The 22,999-nt window shown below is 42.2% G+C and overlaps 1 protein-coding gene across 1 annotated transcript in view; it reads left to right on the top strand.

The window, feature by feature from the left end:
• The first annotated feature begins 8,960 nt into the window (after nt 1-8,960).
• The window catches only part of LOC308316407 (ADP-ribosylation factor-like protein 15), a 157,041-nt gene continuing 143,002 nt past the window's right edge, over nt 8,961-22,999 (top strand). The window contains exon 1 of the mRNA XM_080765019.1: nt 8,961-9,306. Within this exon, the coding sequence (XP_080621145.1) occupies nt 9,295-9,306 (12 nt within the window). The 5' untranslated portion in view covers nt 8,961-9,294. The remainder of the gene's footprint in view (nt 9,307-22,999) is intronic.

The following is a 22,999-nucleotide window of genomic DNA, read 5'->3' as shown; positions in this document are numbered from 1 at the left end:
GTATCCTTAAAATGTATTTTCGGTGTAGGCCTGGTCTTACTGAACAAACACAACACAGCTATGTTTAACAATATCATTTCAAATAGTCTACTATAATGTTACTACTATTACTAGGCTACTACTATACTAGATTACTAGATATAGATTGCATGGAAAACAATAGGCTACACTATTCCTTTTCAACTTTGCTGGGCACAACATGACTAACATTCTTAGCTATTCATAGCCTGCATGAAACAAGCACTTCATCTCCCCACCGAATACTGTCTCTCTGTAGTTTATCCATTCCAGATAAGATAGCAAGGTTTTACATTCAGTTTAGGGGGAGGCTGGGAACATTCAATGTCCCATCATCTGCATTTGTTTCCCACACAAAGTTCACATCATACTATAATGATACCAATAACCAACAAGCTGCTGACATAATTAATTATAGCCTATCTAATTCAGGAATTATAGGAGCATAAACAGGGGTAATATTTTTCCTAGTGCGAATTTTGTAGTTATAAACAACCAATCCATACTCAGAGTTGAGTCAGAATACTTTGAAATGTAACGGGTTACTTTGGATATCTACTCTCAACTCTACTACTCACCTGTAGATTTCCATATATGTAATCCTTCCCCATCCAAGGCATCCATCCTTTCTCTTCGATGTGACATGACATGACATCAGCTTGTGACTGCAACTTGTTCCTGTTCGCAGATGACTCAGCACTGCTGGTAATCTCAGCAAGGCAGATGGCTTCTTGGTTAGAGTGGGTGACAATATTATCACACGAAAAGATTAAATTACCTACCTAGGTTCCATCCTGGAGGCCAATCTTTCCGGTGATAAAATGGCCACCAACGTAATCAAAAAAGTCAATCAAAGAACAAGATTCCTTTACAGGATCTCCTCACTGGTCAACAAAAACACCTTGAAGACCTTAACAGGAGCCCTCGTACAAGGTTTCTTTGACTATGCATGCACCTCTTGGTACCACAGCACCTCAATGGCCCTTAAAACAAGGCTCCAGACCTCCCAAAACAAACTGGTCAGGCTCCTACTTGGCCTCACCCCCCGAACCCACCTCAGTGACCTCACCCCTGCCCACTTTGACAGGCTGGGATGGCTTCATTGGCTTAGGGTCGACGACGGAGAACAGCATCTTGCCTCAGTCTTCACCCTTGTCCTCCAGACTTATGCACACATACACATTTCCCCTATTTTCAGCCCACAAACTGTCATTTTTGCTGATGCAATTCTTGCATGTGTACAGTTTTGTTGACTCATTGTTGTGTAAAGCATGTGACCAGAATGGTGACATCTGCTTGTCTTCGAATGGACATGCATTTCATATATATATATGAAAATCATCGGGAGCAAGCTCTCTTAAAGGGCCACTTCACCGCTTTTGAAACCAGGTCTTATTTTAGAAACACTTTCTATATGAATATGAATTTTCTGATATTTTAAACATTAATCATTTGTCATGAAAATGTGGTCTCACTCCCTTCTTGGACTACAACACCTTCACGCAGCCTACCCCTCTCCACAAGGAGGGGAAGAGCACCAAAGTATTATGGTCATTGTAGGAATTCAGAAATCCAGTCAAACCCTGGTCAAACACACAGACTTCATTATTTAAATTAAAATTGTGCTACTGTTATCTATACTATAACTACTATTAACATTGACTGACTGCAGTTTCTTCCAGAGGTGAAATTTCCCCGTAAGGACACTCTCAGTACAACATCACAACATATACTAAAACCATACAGTTTAAAAATTTAAATAAAGTGCAATATAATGAACAATCTATTTTTCCTGTATCCAGCTTTTGGTGTGTCTGCACAAACCTTGTCCTACACAAACTTACGTCATAGTGTCTGAGCAAATAGTGTCTACTTTATGTCATGATGATGTACGATGATAAGAGCGCCCCTCAGTTCACACGGGTGTGATTTTTAGATACATAAGGGCTAAAGCAGGTACAGTCCTTAATGCATCCACTCTAAATGTATTTATCCAATTTATACAGTTTCAGAGAGTCCTGGAGTTTGTTTCATTTGTCTGGGGAATAAAAGATGATTTCCTTGTTCCCTGTTCATTCCCTGTTCATTCAAGTTTATAGTGCTTTACAATTTATTTCACATTAATCCATTGATAGACATACCGGTACACACACATTTTCATACCGATGGCAGAGGAAACCATCCAAGGCTAGAGGTTCAGTTTTTTGCTCAAGGACCTTTGACACGCAGCCAGGAGGTGCAGGGATTGAACGGGGAACCTCCAATATCTCCTGAACCACCAGTTAGTGTGGGGAGCATTCCAAAGAAGCCTTTCCTTTCTCCCATGGGTCGAGAGCGATGACGAGTGGCTTCAAGAACTCAGCATATTATTTCAAGAAGGCAATCTCATGGGAAAGCATCTTGGCAATCAGAACTTTCCCCAGTTGTGCGTCACTTAAAAACATAATATTTTTCACTGCATGTTCTGAGTTCCAGCAAGTAATCATCATCTGTGATCAGGCCTATCATAAACCAGGCAACTACAGTTTGTAGTGTTGTCGCCTCACAGCTAGAAGGTCCTGGGTTCGATTCCCGCTCGGTCGCTGTGGGTGCTGGCGGCGTGTTTCCTCCTCCGCGTCATCAGTGCCCATACCCGAGGCGGGGTTGGCGAAAGGGCCTTTCTGTGTGGAGTTTTCATGTTCTCCCTGTGTCCCCTAGGGTAGGTACCCTCACAAAAAACATGCAGTAATCCTGGTCTCTAAACTGCCTCCCCCTGGCCAGCCGGGGCGCCTGATGAAGGGGAAAGGAACTGGTTGGAATAACGTGTTCCTTCCACGTGCTACGTCCAACCAGGTCAGGTGTAAAGGAGCAACTTGGACACTCAGGCATGAAGGAAGCATGAGTTCAAGTCCGTTGCTCTCCCCATGTCCCCCATATATGGGGACTAGGTTGGCGGAGGGTGTGTAGAGCCCAGGATCACATTAGATAATTGACACAGGGGTGAAAAATGGGTTACAAAATCGTGGGATAAAAAACAAACAGGCTCAAGCTATACAGGTATACAGTATGTGGCGGCCATGCAGTCATCATGGGTGTAATGGACGGTGTACAGTACAGGGAGAATAGAGGAGACCGAGAGGCTTAGAACACAGCCCTGAGGGGATGGTTCAGTGGGACAGGAGGTGTGTTGGAGCCAATCCTCAGCACCTTTTGTCGACCCAACAGGGAGTCCAGGATCCAGCTGCACAAGCTGGAGGTGCACTCATAACATTCCTGAGCTCTGGAGTCTGGAGGGTTCCTAGCCCCATATGGAACCTCTCCCATAGCATGAGGGAGAGGTTCCATATGGGGCTAGAGCAGGGGTGCTTTGACAATGGAGAGGGCCACTATACAGTATATATTTCCACACTCACTCCAGAGGGCCACATTGCATATTACTGTCCTAGCAAAAATAGCCGATCTACAAGATCAAACTGCTTTTGAGTTTGTAGATCAGCTATTTGAATTGAAATCCTGAATTATATTTTTACTATTTTTGAATTGTATTTTTTTTTATTTCAAATGCCTTTAATTATTGTTATGTTAACTTTAGGAAATAAATACAAATACATTGGCCATAAAAAGAATGACAATAACATTTTAATACTACTCATTGGGATACATCACTGAGGATACGTCCCAGGTGCATCCATTTATGTATGTATTTTGTTATAGTTATTCTATTTATAGTGACTCATAGGAATAGTCTGGTGACCACCGGAGAGACGGGTGGCAGCCAGAAATTAGACGGCACCCAGGAGCAGTATGGGTTGGCGCCCCAGCCTGTGTCTTCCGTGAGGAAGAAGCCCAACAAACCCACGGTGAGGCCTTTAGGAGGGCCACTCAAGCCTCAAGCGGAGCCTGCGGCACCACCAAGGGCAAGGTGGAGCCTGCGGAACCGTTGTGGCTCGAGAATCCACCATTCCTGAATAAAGTGCCTGGTGCTGGGAGTCTGGTGCAACGCACAGGTCCTGACCTGGTGAGAGCAGGAGTGGACCTGGTGAGACGTAGGAGGGGCCCGGACAGGAGTCAACCCACAGAGCCTAGTCCTTCCATGCACCAGAATGGTACCTCCCAGTCCCAGCAGAGTAGTTCAGGAGGAACGGATTGTGTGGCCCTGGTTTTTCCCTAATGGGACTTATCGAGGGTAGCTACTGGGACGTAAGTCGGGACTTGATCACCCCGGCTGGGGCACCTGAGTGAGGGGTATGATGTTGCGAGACCCGAAACCCCGATGACCTTGGGATACATCACCGAGGATACGTCCCAGGTGCCTCCATTTATGTATGTATTTTGTTATATTATATTAAACTACTAATTTAGACTGAAGTAGCCTAATTAAAGCGGGTCATGTTTGCAAATCAATAATATTAACCTGCGGGCCACATTAAGGTGGGGGGCTACATATTGTCAACTGTTGTTTATGGTGTGCACTGCATTTGTTGTTATTTTTCTGTAAAGCACTTTGTAACCTCGTTTTGAAAGGTGCTATATAAATAAAGGTTTATTATTATTATTATTATTATTATGTGGTCCCCGGGCAGGCAGTTGCCCATGTATATGGGCAATATGCTAGACTTTAGGGTGCCATGGTGTTGAATGAATGCTGACGTGTGGTGCCGTAAACAGCTTTCTCACAGAACTATAGGAGTTCCGCTTATCCAGGATCGGGTGAGGGCATTGTGGAGTGTTGCTGATGTCATCTGTAAGCGAATTGGTGAGGGTCCATGGGTGGGAATGAACCCTGATGTCTAGCCTAAATACAGGTACAAGATGTGCACACGATCTCCTCTGCGGGAATGAAACAAACCTCTGTTTAGTGAGTATGCGCTCCATGCTGTATCTTGTTTGGTCCTCCTCAGGCTCACACCTAGATATTCTGAGATGTGTGAGATCCTCTGCCATACCTTCTCAGCTTTGTTTTAAAAAGAGAGAAAAGAAAAGGTCAAGATACCAAATAAAATCAAAATAGAAGGTGCTATTAACTAATTTCGCTGGGGACCCCCTTGAACCCACTCATGGTACCCCGGTTCGTCCACGGGGTCACTTCTAGTGAACTAGAGACTAGGATCAGTAGTGCCTGATGGTTTTCCAGAGATAATTTTATTTTTGTACATATATATTGGCTACTGATAGTAAGCTACAACCACACATACAATAAATCATTCTACCCAATTATTATCACCACAAACCCTTAGAATTATTGGGACAAACTTATATTGTTGAGCCATATTATGTTCTGCTGGGTTCACTAATATAATGATTCATATTTACATATTAGCAAGATTAACTGTTTTTTTGTATTTATATGAAAACCATGCTCAGGGTCCTTCTCTCTTATTTAAGTTTGGAGGAATACACAAGCATTACAATACATTTCAAGGCAAAACCAAAACAGCAAGGACTAAAATTTACAATTTCCTCTTGTAGACACTGCCCCCTAGTGGCTATTGGTTTTTGTTATTTTGGTTGATATGCTTTTCACATCCGTAGTGAGACATTTGGATGAATATGAACTTGGTTCTGACAGCAGTGATTGAGACAAATCAAATGCTTCTTCAACTAATTAATTAGTTGTATGGAATGGAGTCCTAGAATGGATCAAAAATACTTATTACCTAATTAGCCCTACTTCCATATTCTCTAAAATGATTCTCCCCTCAAAATGAAACACCGTCAACAAAATATGAATTTCAAATATATAACTTGTTAGTGGTTTAATCCTACCAGAGGTATAAAGTAACACAGGCCAATGGGACAGTTCCCAGGGGCCAATGACTATACCTTATCAGGCTCCCCAGGCCTTTCAGACTGTACATGGATGTGCTTTTTTGACCCACAGATGCCTTACAAGTCGAGTATTGTGCTTGTGTGCCCAACTGCCCACCCACTCAACTGCCCATCCTGGGTGACGTGCTGGCCTCTAAGATTACTGGCCCAGCCAGGGCCCCCTGCGAGGAATCCGCCCCTCCCTGATGTAAACATCACCATGCAGCTACCAACTCACCAACCAACATTAATATACACTTGCTATCCACCAGAGGTCACTCTTTTCACATGCAAATTAGATCATTTTGAAGAGAAATAATAGGTTCGGGTTCACTTAACTGTATCTATCTTAATATAGGGCTTGATATTGAGAATTGTCACCTATGTCATTACAAGTATATGTGAATTAATGTATGTGATTACATATGGAAGGTTGCAAATGGATTGCATAATAACATGGAATGTATTTTTTACGATGTTTTCTATATTTATCATAGTCGTCAGAGTTGAGCAGAGGGCAACTCACTCACACATGAAATATTGAACAGGAGTGTGATCTCTGGAGAGCATGGTCTACTTCAGAGTCTGCATATTATACTCCCTTATTAATTATGACAAGAGTAGGCATACATTATTGGTTTGCCTGGACTGAATGTATAAACTGTCAAGCCTGTCATGATAGTAACGATAATCTGGTGCTGTTTTGCTTGGCACTGAAACTCTAATGCAGCTTTTTGTGGATAGAATCTAAAGACCTGTGGCCTCTATAAGGCATTAGAAATGTTCTGACAGTGATGTTTGCAAAGCTACAAGGCCTAACATCATAGGTATACAACCTTCAACAAGTGTTGGAGAGCCAAGCCCAAGATAAGGATAGTTCACAGTTCAAGCCATTATCACATTTTGTGAAATGTGATAATGGCTAAGGTTTGAGAAAATGTCTACAGTGCTATATATAGAGCATTGCATAGACTACGCTATAGCCTCGCCTGGCTACGCAAGGCTATATACAAGACTATAGATCATAACTTTAGTCCCGGATTTAAAGGTCTTGTATGGAATAATTTGACATATAGCAAATAATAAGGTTACAAGCAATCAATTTGTAACTTGATGTAAATTGATGATTATTTCGAGGATAGTAAACTCTATGTATACTTGCATACAACATGTTATAATAGGATTTAATAATAATAATCTTTATTGTCCCGAAGGATATTTGTCTTCACAGTCTGTTCAACACCCACATCACAAACAACACAGAGCACATAACATCAATACAATACAAAAACATGAAGGTCCCCACTGTGTACAGAACCATCCTATCGGCGGGGCAGTTTGTTTAATGCCGCAATGGCTGAGGGAACAAAACTCCTACTAAAACGGACCTTTTTCCATGGCAAGGTTCTGCATCTTTGTCCAGATGGCATGAGGTTAAAGAAGCGATACAGGGGATGATACATTTGGAGAAGGCATATGACTGGGTCTCCCGGTATAGGTTCCCGGGAGGTGCTGCGGGAGTATAGGGTGAGGGGGACCTTGTTGAGGGCCATCCAATCTCTGTACCTGTGTCCGGGTACTGTGCAGTAAGTCGGATTTGTTTTCCGGTGGGGGTTTGGGCGGTTGGCCTCCACCAGGGCTGTGCATTGTCAGTTTTGTCACCTATATGCCGTTTGTGATTTTCATGGACAGGATCTCGAGGCAAAGTTGTGGTGGAGAGGTTATGCGGTTCGGTGGGCTAGGGTTGCTCTTTGCAGATGACCAGTTGAGTGTACGGCGGCTGGGATGAGGATCAGCATCTCCAAATCTGAGGCCATGGTTCTCAGCAGGAAACCAATGGATTGTGCAGTCCAAGTATACGGATTGAGACAATGTCCCAGAAGAAGGAGTTTAAGTATCTTGTTCTGGAGAATCGGATCAGCATGGGGCGGTATTGCAGTTGCTGTACTGTACTGCACTGTTGTGACGAAAGGAGAGCTGAGCTAGAAGGCAAAGCTCTCGGTCTACCGAACAATCTTGATAAGTTCAGTCACGCGAGACGGACTCGGGATCCCCCAGGATGATGTTACTAATGGTGATCTGGAGAGGGAAGTTTGGAGCTCTCTACTGGAGCTGTTTCCCCCTGCGACCCGACTGCGGATAAGCGGTTGAAGATGGATGGATGGCTGTTATAGGCCTATTTGATTAATGGAAATAATAATCAATTTAAGAATTCATGTTACTCGTGTTGACTCCAGTCTAACCCATACTCAGGTAAATAATGTTCATTATTGAATTCTGAATAATTATTATAATAAATAAACATTAACAGGTTTAGGGGAATGTAAATCCATGTGAAAGTCCAGTTGGTTTCCCCCTTCCAGCTGGACGGAATGCAGAAGAGCTTGGCATGGTATATTGTAGGCCTAATAGAGACAGTTTATAGTAGCCACAAAATAAATAAATACATAGGCCTACATAAATAAATAAAATAAATAAAATAAATAAAATAAATAAAATAAATAAAATAAATAAAATAAATAAAATAAACAAAGATGTGTATTGAATGTCATTCCCTCTGGTCTGGATATGGAAATGGTATTTGATGAAAATGAGCTGACAGCTGTCATAATCTCATCTGACAAAAATAATTCCATGAAAATGCAATTCTCTCAGAAATAAAGTCATAAAATGATGGCTTTTGATTTATTTTCTTTTACGAGGCACGTTTTATTTCACTGATTACACCAACAGATAACAAAAACAAAAACAGGAATGGCCTCACAGTGGCTCCCTCCCACACAGCCCCAACATTAAGTGGCTGCGTTTCCTTTACAGAATGAAAATAGGGAACCATGTGTTTGGTCACGTGACTCCTTACGTTTTTAAAAGACCACGGCCATGGTCGGTCCAGATCTCTAGAGCTCGTTCGTACCACGGTGTCGCGCGTCAAACATGACCGATCTACAAGCTCACCGCGTGTCGCTGGCGCGGCGCGCGGTGAGCTTGTAGATCAGCAATTTCCGGGGGGGGGGGGGCGCGGCACGGTCGTACGGCCACCACATACGAGTGACGTCAGCTTCACTAGTTTCCTCTCAACCGAGCGCTTGTGTTGTGTGTGATTGTGAATTTGTGATCATCAAACCAAACCAAGTGAACAGCCGGGGTGGTGGGCGACAGGATCGTACAGGGATCTTTCTCCATGAAAACACACGCACGAAGGGGACTCCTTCATCTATACAAGTATTAAAACACTCGATGTTGCCGCGAAGCCGAGGTCCAAATTAAAAGGGTTTTTTTCCCCCCAAAGCAAGTGTTTTTCTGCGGATAATAATACACTGGTTCTATTCTCTTCTTGGCTGTGCCTTAAGGCGGGGAATACAAAGCGAAGTGTATATGGTTCCATATCATATCCATATCCATTACATGTTGCTGTCGTAGAAGAAACAAACATCAGGATTTACTATAAACACCAATTCGTGCAGCGTGACTGGGAAGTAACGGTAGTACATGGATTATCTGGTAAGTAAATGTTCTTGTTCTTTATTGTTTTGGTTTCACGTGCACAGTGCAGGTGGGAACGATGCTTTATTAAAAAAAAATCCCTGTATGCATGTATTAATTAACAGTTACCTTCAGTCTGATACTCTCAGGACTCAGGTATGAAGCACCGACAAATTAAAAGTGATATCCCAAAAGGAGACATCATTTCTCTGTATCGAACAAACTCCTACATTCACCAAATGAATAAGCTAATTTTCTTAGAGATTGGAGGCTAAATCATTGCTTAATTAATTTAAACAAAATAAGATGGACTCCCTCCAGCCATTGAAACATTTGAGGTGCAATAGCAATTATTTGTTAATGCATCACAGCAGGACCAAAAAACTACACGTGTTCTGCTGGTAAATAACTTGGGGAAACCATGGGAGAGAATGAGCCTCATTGTTTGGTAGCTTACATTTTCACCATCTTGCAAAGTCAGCAATAATAAAGCAGGTTGTTGTTCTAAAGTCAACATTGACACGCATTTTCAACACTGACACATATAAGTTGACTCCTGTGATACCACAGTTCATGCACTGTGCAGTTCATGCAATGAACTGTGGTTGAACTGTGGTAGATATAGCTACCACATTTTAACTTACTACATATTTTAGTGTGTAAGTAAAGACTTGGAATTAGGTTTAATGCCTGGCTGAATTTCATCCCCTGTGTGTTGCATCTGAAAGATTAGAAATAGGCTAGAGTGTTGGGCACATCCCAACAAAAACGTTTCAGGGGCTGAACAACAATACATCTGAAACATGACATTTTAGTGATTTAACCACACATTTGAAATAATGTGCCCTGAAAGGTTGCAGCTTCATCATCGTATTATTATTGTTGTTATTTATTTTTCTATTTGCTATAGTACAGACAACTTTGATTTGACATGATGTTATACAGTGCAGTAGCTAATGGAGTTGGCTTGGCCACTAAACTTGTTATCAGTCAGGCTTAGCTCATATTTCCAAATCTCATGTTATGAGATTTAGATTCCCCCCCCCCCCCCAGTTCTAGCTACTCACAGTTACATCCTCAGTGTTCATATCCATTTGTACACTATTAGTGTAAAATTAACTGTGGGGATTTTACTGTGTAGATGTGTTACAGGCAGTTGATCTGGGAGAGCATAGCCTTGGGCCTTTGCCCACATTCTAGGGATGGGAATGGCGCTGCTTGAACAGTGCAACAATAGAGAGGAAGTGGCAGCTATAGACCATTTCACACTTGACAACATAAACATTCTAAGTCTATTTCCTGTTGCTGTATTTGTAAATATCAGTAGCTGACCATAAATAAACTTGGTAGAGAATAGAGATAGTCTGATATTGATTGACTGATATAGTGGGTATGACTATGTTGTACCATACTTTGTACCAATTTGTGTTTGTTTCAAAATGGATAATTAATAATAATGCATATTTTTTAAAGAATATGTTGATATTATCCTGTGTAGCTACAGTCATGCCTGCCTAGAATGAAATGCACATTGTGCAGAGCGGACAGTGGAATTAGATGCTTTTAGCCGGTAGGTACAAAGTTTGCTACATTGCTGCATTCACACTGGCAGATGCAAACTAGATAAACTAACCCATCGGGCACAGGTCTCCACCAGGGCAGGTCAGGTTGTGGCCTCCTGGTGGCGCTATAATAGGCCAATGTGAAAAGGGTGCCATTTCTTCTTGCCTTGGATGGCAATTGGATGATTTGAGGCTTTTTGTTCAAAACGGGCCAATCCTGCAAACGTTGAAAGCCAATTAGGATCATGGAAAATGATATATCGGACAGATCCGTCTTGAACACATGAAAATAGAGATAGTGTGTAAGCCAATCAGTGTAGAATCTGAGAAATCCAACAGACTCGTCTTGATCACATGACTACAGAGATCATGTGGACCGATTTGCGTGAGATTTGGATGAAATCTGTGCGACTAACATAAGTAATGTCTTATACAGAAATCGGCCTCATGGTGGCGCTATAATCGGCAGATGTGGAGGGATGCAGGGACAATGTTTTTCCATGGCCTCTAGGGAGTGCGCATACATAAGTTGTATACAGATCAATGCAGTTATAGCTAAAAACAGGAATTGGCCTGTTATAGCGCCACCGTGAGGCTGATTTGGGGGGGAAATTTGTGGCATGTCGTCATCGGCCTAGTGGAAATGTGCGTGTATAATTTCACGGAAATTGCTCACTGTGTTTGTGATTTGTGGCATTTTTTCGAAACGGACCAATCGTGTGAGCTTTGACGGGTAGTGTGTTTGAGTGTTTGACTATGGAGATAGTGTATACCGAATTGTGTGATGTATGGATAAAATGTGTATAAGTAATCTACAGAAATGTGTTTTGCCTAAATCGGCCTCATGGTGGCGCTATAACAGGCTGTTGAGGAATCGTCGTTGGCATCCAGGGAGTGTGTGTGCAAAGTTTGGCATGGATCGGGCCAACGGTCCCGTAGATTAGCTGATAACGGATGGACGGAAGGAAGGAAGGAAGGACACACACACGGACGGAGTGCAAAACATACTCTTCCCCCCATGCCTTCGGCCTGGTGGAGACAAAGATACAAGATGCATTGAACATGAGGAGTGCGATGTCCACTCTCAGCACTGTGCAACTTGCATACCAATGGGAATCAGTAATTATGTACTTCCAACTTGCATAGTGCAACTGTTACATAACGTACATTAGGCCTATGCACGTTTTTCCTGTGGTCAGTCAGTAAGTACTATAATTACATATTGTAGGTGTCACATTACAAAGGGACAGTAAGACTGAAATGTGAAGGAGTTCGCCCACCCAGTGTTATCAGCTTGTTTATAATGAACCTCACAACACAAACATGGAACTTTGAACTTTTCCATAATTAGGTCATTGGGTTCACATGAGGAGCAGTACGGTTTTCAGTTCACAATTCACACAGATTTAAATAATGTCTGACACGGTATATCGCTTAATTCATTCTCAATAAATCAGGCTTATGTTTGTGTTGTAAAATTCTTTTAAAAAAGGTTTTACCGTTTTCACACGGATTGCATGAAAAGGGGCCCCATACGTCTTCCTAGTTTGAGAGTTACTTTGCTTCAGTTAGATGTTTATGCAAAGTTGGAAATATGTTGGAACTGAAAATATTCATCATTATCGTAAAAATGAGCACCCTCATAAGTTCTAAACGAAATCTGCTTGCAGCTATATTGTTGTTGTTGTTGTTGTTGTTATTATTATGTAATGTCTGTGATTAGATTTGTTGAGGATGAGGCCATGAGGGCAGGTTTGGTGGTGAGGTGCATTTACAAAGGATTTCAAGCTTGAGGGATTTAAGCTATTTTCTGAGACGCATTTTTATGTCCGAGGTGGGGGAAAAAAAGCACAGCTGTAACTGTGGCCTGTCGGGGCCGAGTACTCGGCTGTCCTCAAAGGTCAGGCTCTCAGTAGGTGCTGGGCCTCCTCTCCTGCTGTGCAGCACTGGAGACCTGGCACAAAGAAAGCACAGGCTCCAACTATGGCTGCAATTTTGAAAACTCAAGTTTGACCAAGGTTCCTGCTGCTGTGTTCTTCACAGGCAAGGGTTGACGGTGTTAAGGCTTATTATTTGCTATTCTGTATTGCTTTTCTTTGTCAGTATAGCATGTTTACTTGGCATGAAGATGCTGTACATTTACCACATAAATAAGTGACAAGTTTATCGGTGTAAGAAAATATTTCCATAAATACAACGTACTCATAAGAATATAGAAGGAAACAAAAGAAAAAGTCAGATAACAAGACATCAATATCAATTACAAGTGCTAAAAAAATTAAAATGATCACACTTGTGTGAAGTGAGGGGCAGGCGCCCCTCAAAAAGACAATCACAGTCTCTTGTGTAAGTAAAGAGACACTTAGCAGGTGTAAGACAATATTTCCATACAAACTCCAGCTTACTTAGTCAGATAACAACACATCAATATCAAATACATAAAGTGCAAAAAGATAGTAGCAAATGAACAGCTATATACTAAAGTGATAATGCCGTGTTCGACGGCCTATGTCGTCAGCATGATTGACATTGAGCATACAGTGGCTTTGGTTCCACTTGGGAACAGGATCACCTTGCAGATGCACACTGTTGCATGGTCAGTGACAGTGACTGTGTAGTGTTAAAAACATAACTCACAAAACAGCTGCCCCAGGGAGGAATTTAGCTTGCTGTTGCCATGATACAGCCTTACCAAATTACCATGTGTACCATGTAGAGGACTCATAACCCTAACCCTAATCTGTTGCAAATATCAACAGATTTGACTGATATATGTATTGTCATATATGTACTGATAATGTATTGTCAGTCAGCTACTGTACTTCCAATATGTTTATGAGACTGTGACTGTATTTACAATCAGGCATGACAAGGCCACATAGTCAACTCCTTTGTGTATTTAATTCAGACGAGACTCTGGCTGCGTCCGAATTGCTAGGGTTGTTCCCTACTCCCTATCCCCCATACGGGGATCCAGACTCTAGTGGACTCTATAGTGATGATTTCGGACAATACTCCCTGTATGGGGAGCACCGACTCTGACGTCAATATCGATAGAGGGCGCTGTAGTTCCGCGGGTTCATGTACTTTTTATTTGCATGAAATCCCCATTAGGTTTTTTCAGATCGCCTCATAAAGAACTGTTTGAAAAATAAACAAATCATCCCGGCCGTTTCACTCATTTGGATATGAAGAATCAACTGACTACAAGAAACCAATCAAAACGCTGCTGCTGAATTTCCGCGGCGCTAGGAACAGACTGTATCAAATAAGTGACTGCAGACTGTCACCTCCCTGCAAGGACAGTTTGTAAAGTTATTTTTAAATTCATGAATGAATAAAGAAAAAATAGGTTAATGAAAATATGTTTGCAGGCCTATATATCATATATATATATCATATATATATCATATATATATATATATATATCATATATATATATCATATATAGAAAAAATAGGTTAATGAAAATATGTTTGCAGGCCTATATATATCTATGATAAAAAGGTTATTTTAAAATCATAGGCCCATTGTTATCAATAAATTAATATTAGGCTATATCCATTATCCAGCAATATGAAAACAGTGCACAACCTTGACAATATATGAAAATGTCAGCAGCATGATTGAATCTTAACCACATGAACCCCCGCTAATCCTGGGGCGGGGGGGATACGGCAAAAATAGCCGATCTATAAGCAACGCGCGACGTCCGTGTTGTGAGCTTGTATACTTGTATACTTATACTTTTACTTTAATAGCCGATCTACAAGCTCTGCTCACAATACGGACGTTTGGTGTTAACAGAAACAGCAGTCCAATAAATGACTGCCTACACAATGAAGTTTTAATGCATTTATCGCAATTCAATGAAATAATGTTAGATAGCATATTTTTTCATGGCAGGAATGAATGAATATTAATAAAACATATGTTCGGACACAATTAATATGTGTCTCACATGCATGTATTTAGCCTACGTTTGTGATAAAGAATCTCACAAATATATTCTACACCAAGCAACTGATTCCTCTCCTAACGTCATGCGCTGGGCCTGGGTGTCGTGATACAATGAATCAGATTAGTAATACTATTGCAAATGAGTAGATTTATTATAAATAAAATAAAACAATTTCAAATAAATGCACAGATCATTTGTCTCGAGATCTGTAGCTTCGAGATCCGCCAGGGAAGAAAAGAGGGGAAAACGAAAGTTTAAAAAGTACATTTGTGTTGATTTCTTTCGCTGGTTCAACTTCTGCCTCTTCTGAGTTGGAGCGCAATGAGCGCATGCATGCAGAAGCAGCGCACGTGCGCAAACGCATGCATGTGCGCTCAATAGCGAGCTTGCGCAATGCATTATGGGGCAGATTTGCTTCGCTGTGTTTTTGTAGTGACCATCGGATGCTCCCTACAATTCCCGGTGTATTGTGGGATACTTCAGTCCACTACGTTAGGGTGCAAAAATGCTCACTACATATTCGGACACTATAACAAAATGGCGGAACCTCAAAGTAGTGCACTATATGGGGCATAGGGAATGATTTCGGACGCAGCCTCTGTATAAATGGAACTAAAGGGACCAATGGACCGTTAAGCCCTAACCACACCAAAGGGTCAATACGGTTTTAGTGTTGTCCCTGCGGTGTGATATGTCTTGTTGCACGTTGACCCACGTTGACCCACATTGACCCTAGTGATTCAACGCATGGAATTCAATGGCCCAAACCACACCAAAGGGCCAAGACGGTTGCAGCCGTTTGGACCCAAGGAGTTCCATGGTGACGCTTTGGTGTGGTTAGGGCTAGGGGCCCATTTGGTTCCATTTGTACTCTCTTTGGAGTTGAATTAACACTTTGCAGGCGATAGATTTGACTGTGCAGGAAAATTCTTCTGTTATGTTTTTTAGAGGAGAGAGATAGAGAGGTAGATGTTTATCAATCCAGCTGGAAATTTTAGTTTCAGCTTCACCCAGCTGATGGCTGCTCAGATGATCATAATGAGAGTGCGCAGGGGAGTGTCTTGCTCAGGGACACTTTGACACCTGTGACCTTTGTACCAAACATTACCCACTCTGCTATGCTGCCCAGTATATGTGTCAATGTGTAGCGCCATAGGCCACTTTTGTAAGCATTGTTGATGTCCTGTACAGACACTTAAAGTCCCACTCGTCCCATTCATGTGAACTAGACCGCTTCCATCTGCATTAAGTGCTCTGTTGTAGAGGAGGCAATTTCACACTTGCTGTAGGCATTTTCTATAGTCTTATGCAACTTTTCCCTTTTTACATGACATGTACAGACTAGAGACTGACACGGGAGTGGATTTCCACTCCTGTCCTGTCCCACTCCCACAGAAAAAATCCTGTCCTGTCCCAATCCTGGACCAGGGTAAAAATAAAAATCCTGTCCTGTCCCACTCCTGTAGAATGACTCCTGATCCCATCCCGCTCCCACTCGAGATGACTCCCACTCCCATCCCGCTCCTGTTTTTTTTTTTTTTTTAATACTGCATTGTGCCGATTATAGACTACTCCAATAATAAGATGAACCCCATTTTTCAAGACTAATTAGAGAAAAAAGTACATTGAAATTCAATTAGTCTAGTCCCCGTCCCCGATAACAAAATAAATAGTCTTATATTCAGCACAATATGGTAAGTTACTCATTAAGGCAATGGATGGCGTTCTTATTTTTTTAAAGAGTATCGTTTCATGCCATTAAACAATGTGGCACCAGGAACAGTTAACGTGGTAAATGTAATGGTATATTATATATATATACCATACGGCATATAATGCCTTAATCCAGTTTAAACAACAATCTTCAAAGGCCCCAACACATAATACCTTATACATACCTTGCTATGGTGGAATGTATGTCAGTTAAAAAACAAAACATTGGTCAGTCACACCACGCCTATGGTAACAGTACCTTAGTTGAATAAACCCAAACATGGTATTTAATGTTTTATTTTATTATTTAAGACATTGTTTCCTTCTCTCAGTCCCTGTCGCAGGGTAAACAAAACGTCATATAGCACATGGCTAATTGTACCGTGCCAGGGAGGAGGAGGAGGCGGAGCGGCTGTAACTTTCTCCAGGCCAATAATGGATTTAATCATTCCAAATAGGTCTCCATTCATTGCTACGGTCGACATGCTCGTCTCACTGTCACTCGCTATTGCTGCGCTGTGCAGAAGAGCCGTTGAAGTTGAAGTGAATTGCGACATTGAGGGGGGCAGAAAACTGAGCGCTCGAGCACTGTTCATGCAGCCTGGAGTGGGACTAGCTGGAGTTTGATAGTTGAGATTGTAGAGCTTGTAGATCTGTCTGTTTTTGCAGCTCCGGTGTCAGGGTAACAATAAGAAATTATAGGCAGAGATGAAGTGAAGTTGAACAGCCAAGCAGCAGCAAGCTACGCTACGCTAAGCTAAGCTAACATCACCACCACCATGGCTGGTGTTGTGTTAGCTTAGCAGCTAAGCCTTAGCTTCTTGCAATGCTATAGCGTTCTCACTGCGGTCTCACGGTGCAGGCACTGTGGGCTGCTGCTTGGAGAGGAGAGGCTACAGGCGGCTCAGCGGCTGCTATGACCAAATTGATTGTGTGCAACATGACAACTGTTTTAAAGTATTGTACAGTGACAACTATTGAAACTTTATTGTAAACAAACACTGCGGTCCACCCAGCTCCACCCCCCTGGCTACAGCAGGCAGCCAGCAGTGAGCCTGAGCACCGCGGCGAGCGTTGTTTCCTTCCTGAAAATGATCATTATGATTCTAGATAGATGGCATTCCCGTTCCTGCACGCTCCCGTTGATTTTCATTCCCGTCCCGTCCCGATCACGGGATTAATAAAAAAATTAATCCCATCCCACAGGATTCCCGCGGGAATCACGTGACCCACGGGAATCCCGACAAAATGTCACTCTCTAGTACAGACCTCAATGGAGATATTCTGTATACTGTTGAGCCTGGCTCAAAGGAACCCCCATATGACTACTTTAATTTAATGACATATCTTATTATATTTTATAGGCAAAGTTGTATAGGCTTACATACTGGTTTCACTATAGTAGCCTTTATAATAAATTAAGGATAAGGACAAAATTAAATCCCCGTAGTTTTACCGAATACCTCAATTTTGGTATTGTGGGGATAGTGCTTGTAGTGGCTGATTAATAATTTCCAACATGGGAGCTAAGACAAACTGTAATGATGCGCAAACAATAAATGATAAAATTATTCGTATCCAAACGAGCTCAAGTTAAAAATGTTTACTATAGTTCAGTGCACCAAATATCACAATACAATTTCCAATAAATATACATGTAATAAATATCTGCAAATAATCTAACAATCAAACGGTGAGCAAACCAAGCGTGATGATGAATCAAAATGACCAATTAAAGTGCCTTGTGCACTCAACAAATTGTATCGCTTAAGGCTCATACATACTCCAGTTTTTGGTGATAAGAGTTGAGGCCATCATACTCGCGGTGATGTCCTTAAGGATTGACCCCGCCTCCCTGTGGTTTACCCAACTTCTAGACCAATCAGTGAACGGGGTGATAGCTCCAGAGTGAAAAGACTTGTCTGATAGTAAAAACAGAGAGATGGGTCTGTGTCCGCGGTGATAGCTGATCATTCATCACCGCGACTGACGTAATGGTCTAGTTTTCCAACCCTTTAAAAACTACACCGCGGTGATAACCTATCACCAAAAACTGGATTATGTATGAGCCTTTAGAGTGAGCTGGTAGATACCTGCATTTGTAACCTGCTGGTGGCCACCCACATAGGCGCTCCCACCAATAATGAAGCGCCAATGCGGTGCCCAGGCACACCCATCACCAACCGAGTGAAAATAACTGTGGGCTCCTACAGTGTAGCAGATTCATTTGAGGCAGACGTTCAAGTGCTAGAAGCGACAAAGCTGAGACAACTTGTTGAAGGTGTTGTACTGCATTTGTGGGGGAGTCTCTGTACATAGGGGGGATTCATATGGGGACCTGGGCGGGGGCATAGTTGTAGAGTCCATTTCCTTTTTTCCCCCTTTTTGGGCTTTTATGCCTTTTATTGATAGATCGGAATTCGAACCTGTGACACAGTTTCAGGCTGCCATTGCAGCCTAGGGTGCCCGGACCACCACGCCGGCGGCCCAGGCCGTAGTGTCTATTTCGGATTTATTTTCAATTGCCGATCAGGGTTCGGCCTATGCTAAAAAAGGTCAGGTCAAGATCTCTCTTGACACCTTTTCAACCAACCAATCAGATTTCCAAGCAGGCAGCAGATATGGTCACTGGTTGACATGTACACTATTCACCTCACATGACACCTTGGGGGTATGCTGAAACTAGCCAGTACAGTTATATAATATAATGTAATTTTATGCATCCGGTGGGTTGTATGTTATATACAATTTAGCGACTTACATTAAGAAAGAACAAAAACCATGGCAATACATCACATACAATAAAGTAGTTATCATGAAACATGCGTAAGCTAAGAACGTAATAGTGGAATATCTATATAATGCTATAAGTCTGTATCTGTATCAATGCTACAAAAAGTGCTATCTAAGGGGTAGGGTAAGTGCTACGGGCCATGATGGAGTCTGAAAAGGTGGGTTTTCAGACTACGGCGGAAGATTGGGAGTGATGCTGCAGTTCTGACTGTAATGGGAATTGCATTCCATAGTTTTGGAGCCAGAAGGGAGAAGAGTTTGGGACGACATTTCCTACATAGCCTACTAATGATGTTGTCAGCTTTTGCCGCTGTGTTAATTTGGACCGTGTGAAGTGTGGGTCTAATGATTAGCGAGGCACGCTACTGTACTGTAGGAAAGTAGGAAATGTCCATATTGCTTCATTGCTTGGTCTGATAACATCTGAAGCGGGTATTTGAAGTGGTTTCTGAATGTCAACTGGGCCAAAGACAGTACATCTCCATCCTACCAATCTGAGAATCCCATTGTCAAATATTCGGGAAAACAGCGGCCCCTGTTGTTCCTCGAGGCAACAGTCTGTCTTGAGAGACTACCATCCTACTGGCTCACTTCTTTCTACGATTCACATCCACCCGTTTGAATGTGCAGGGAGACACGGTAACATTAACTTGTCACCGTCTCTCTCATGAAGTACATGATGAAGTACTTCCTTGCTGGCCATGTGCGGTATGTTTGTTTATCGTATCTAACCCAGTAACTGATTGAAGATACATTGTGCTCGATGCCTTAGAGAAGGTCCCTTGTCTATCCACACCATGATGGATTATATTTTCAAAAAATAATTATCCCACAATTTTGTAACCCATTTTTCACCAGGTGCCAATGCCTAAACTGTAATCCTGTAAAAACTGTCTCCCTCTTCCAACCAGGGGAGAGCCCCGAACTGAGCTTATGCTTCCTTCAATGCATGAGGAGTGAGCAGGCCGCTTATATAACACTGTCTCTGATGACCAGTTTGAGAAGCAGACTGCCAAAAAGATGCTCTCGGCCCCGGGCCGACCTAGCAGTCCTAGCAGTCCAGCCTGACAGCGCATTGCAGGTTTGAGTCCAGTTCCTGACGGACTTTCACTCCCCATCCCCATCTCTCTCTTCTCGTTTCCTGTCTGTCTCCACTTAAACTATCAATAAAGGCAAAAAACCCCCAAAAATATATAAAACTAGAACTGCACTCTGCCGAGTGCATACTTGCTTGTTGCACTAGTAGCACACTAGTAGCACACTAGTAGCACACTAGTAGGCCATAAATGGCCTACTAGTGCGCAAGCAGAGCGCGCAAGTACTTTCGACCGCTGGAAAGTATCACATCTCAGTATCTCTGTGAAGGAACGTTTGAAATGTATAATCATTACGTGTAACTATTTGCTCTTATCTCTTATCCTTTTCACTCGACTGAATGCTACATAGGCTTGTCCCGGGTTAAAACGTGAGCCCTTCATAGATACGACAATCTCTTGTATAGTTAAACCTTGAACCTTATGAATAGTTAATCCCCAAGCTAATGTCAACGGGAATTGAAACCTATTTGTTGATCCTGTTCTTCTGCCTCCATGGAAAATTATAGCTTCATGTCTGTATATTGGAACTGCTTCTGGGTAATTTTTATATTTACTATTAGACTTCGCATTAAGACCAACATCTTTGTCTTGGAATTTAACAAGTATTACTGTAACATAGGTGTCGTTTTTCTCAAAGTCAATATACTCAACTAGTCCTCTGATACCGTTGACTAATCCATCAGATACCATTACATTAGTAGTCAACATCACTTGTGCACCAATTGCTATACTGAGTGTTGTTGGTAAACCTCCTGTTTGTGATAGTTTACTTTTTGTGCAATCCAGATGCTGGCAGGGAACCTCTACTATCTTCTGCCTTTATATGAAAAATAGTAATAGTAAATAGTAAGTGATGACGTAAGAGATATGGTCATCTGTGTAGTCTGGTCCCAGCAGACCAGGCACAGATTCACAAATTACAAATCACATTACAACTACATACAGAGTATGTAGTTGTAATTTGATTAGCAGTATACCGTGGTTACTTGGTTCCAAAAAGTGAAGCCAAGTTTTTTTCAACCGTAAGTCTGTGCCTGGTTTGCTGGGACCAGTTACAACATTACGTCATCGTTGAGAACTGGGACCAGAGTACATGGTGTGTGTATATGTATGACTAGCTCTCAGTGATGACGTAAGAGATATGGTCATCTGTGTAGTCTGTTCCCAGCAGACCAGGCACAGATTTACAAATTACAAATCACATTACAACTACATACAGAGTATGTAGTTGTAATTTGATTAGCAGTATACTGTGGTTACTTGGTTCCAAAAAGTGAAGCCAAGTTTTTTTCAACCGTAAGTCTGTGCCTGGTTTGCTGGGACCAGTTACAACATTACGTCATCCTTGAGAGAGTACATGGTGTGTATATGACGTAATGTTGTAACTTGTAACTTGTAACTTGTAACATTACGTCATATACACACCATGTACTCTCTCAAGGATGACGTAATGTTGTAACTGGTCCCAGCAAACCAGGCACAGACTTACGGTTGAAGAAAACTTGGCTTCACTTCGAAGAGACCAAGTGAAATGATTACTTGCACGCTCTGCTTGCGCAAGTAAAAAGGAAAGATGCTCTTATGGTCATGCTGGGCTTGTGTGTGAGTGGACTGACACCAGTAGAGGGGCAGCTCACTGGTGTGTCTTGATCATTAAAAGATCGGGGTGTATCCTCACCCACTTTGAAAGATCACCGCACATCTCTTCAATTCCATCATTGGCTAAATTAACCCCCACTGTCCTTTACCTTTACCCAAATGAGATGTCATACTGAAGAGCAAGAGCATTTAGCAGAATCTGGTGAGCATGTCGTATGCCTTCCGTGTTGACCATGGATACTGCATTCAGTAGGCCTGTCACAAATCAATTATTACATAATTCAACCCCTTAATAATTTAATCCTTATGGCAAAGGCAAGATCAGAGTGCAAAACACTTTGCTGGCAGGGAACCTCCCTCATGTGCTGGGCGAGGTGGGTGGCTGGGTGCCACAAGTTCATTTCGAAGCACCGTTAGAATGGAACATCCTGCCCTTGTGACTTACAAGATACATTTTCTGTGCATTGGATGCATGAACACTGAACAAGCAAATGGTATCGCAATAATTGCACAATGCATGGCACAATTCAAATAACTTATTTGAATAGAGTCTAATCCACCAAGTTTCTTTAAGTATGTACTGTATGGATGTCTGTAATCCACGTATCTCAAAACCGTTCGCCCCACCGACTTCAAATTTGACACACGCGTTCCATACCACCGCAGAGAGTGCAGTGCCCGGTGTCGAGTCCGTCGGATAGCCGGTTGTCCAGAACCATCAGAAAAGCCTCTGACGGGCTCTGGACAGGGCTCGTGCCCAGGATCTGGACAGGGCCCAAATTAGCCAATTTAGAATCCACTATGCGCTTTCCCAAATGTGTGTGGCCAAAATAACAATTTTGGGAAAAGCGTGCCAACACGCCGCCCACAGCCACACCTCCAGGCGCAAATTTCGGAGTCTGCATAATAGATAGCGGGTAAGGCTGTATAGGAACTCTTCTTGTAAGCATTATAAGCATATCCATGAATACTTGAGAGATGCAGAG

Source organism: Protomyctophum bolini (genome assembly GCF_963924005.1).
Source record: "Protomyctophum bolini genome assembly, chromosome: 6".
Classification (NCBI taxonomy): domain Eukaryota; kingdom Metazoa; phylum Chordata; class Actinopteri; order Myctophiformes; family Myctophidae; genus Protomyctophum; species Protomyctophum bolini.
This window is presented reverse-complemented; position numbering and strand designations above follow the sequence as displayed.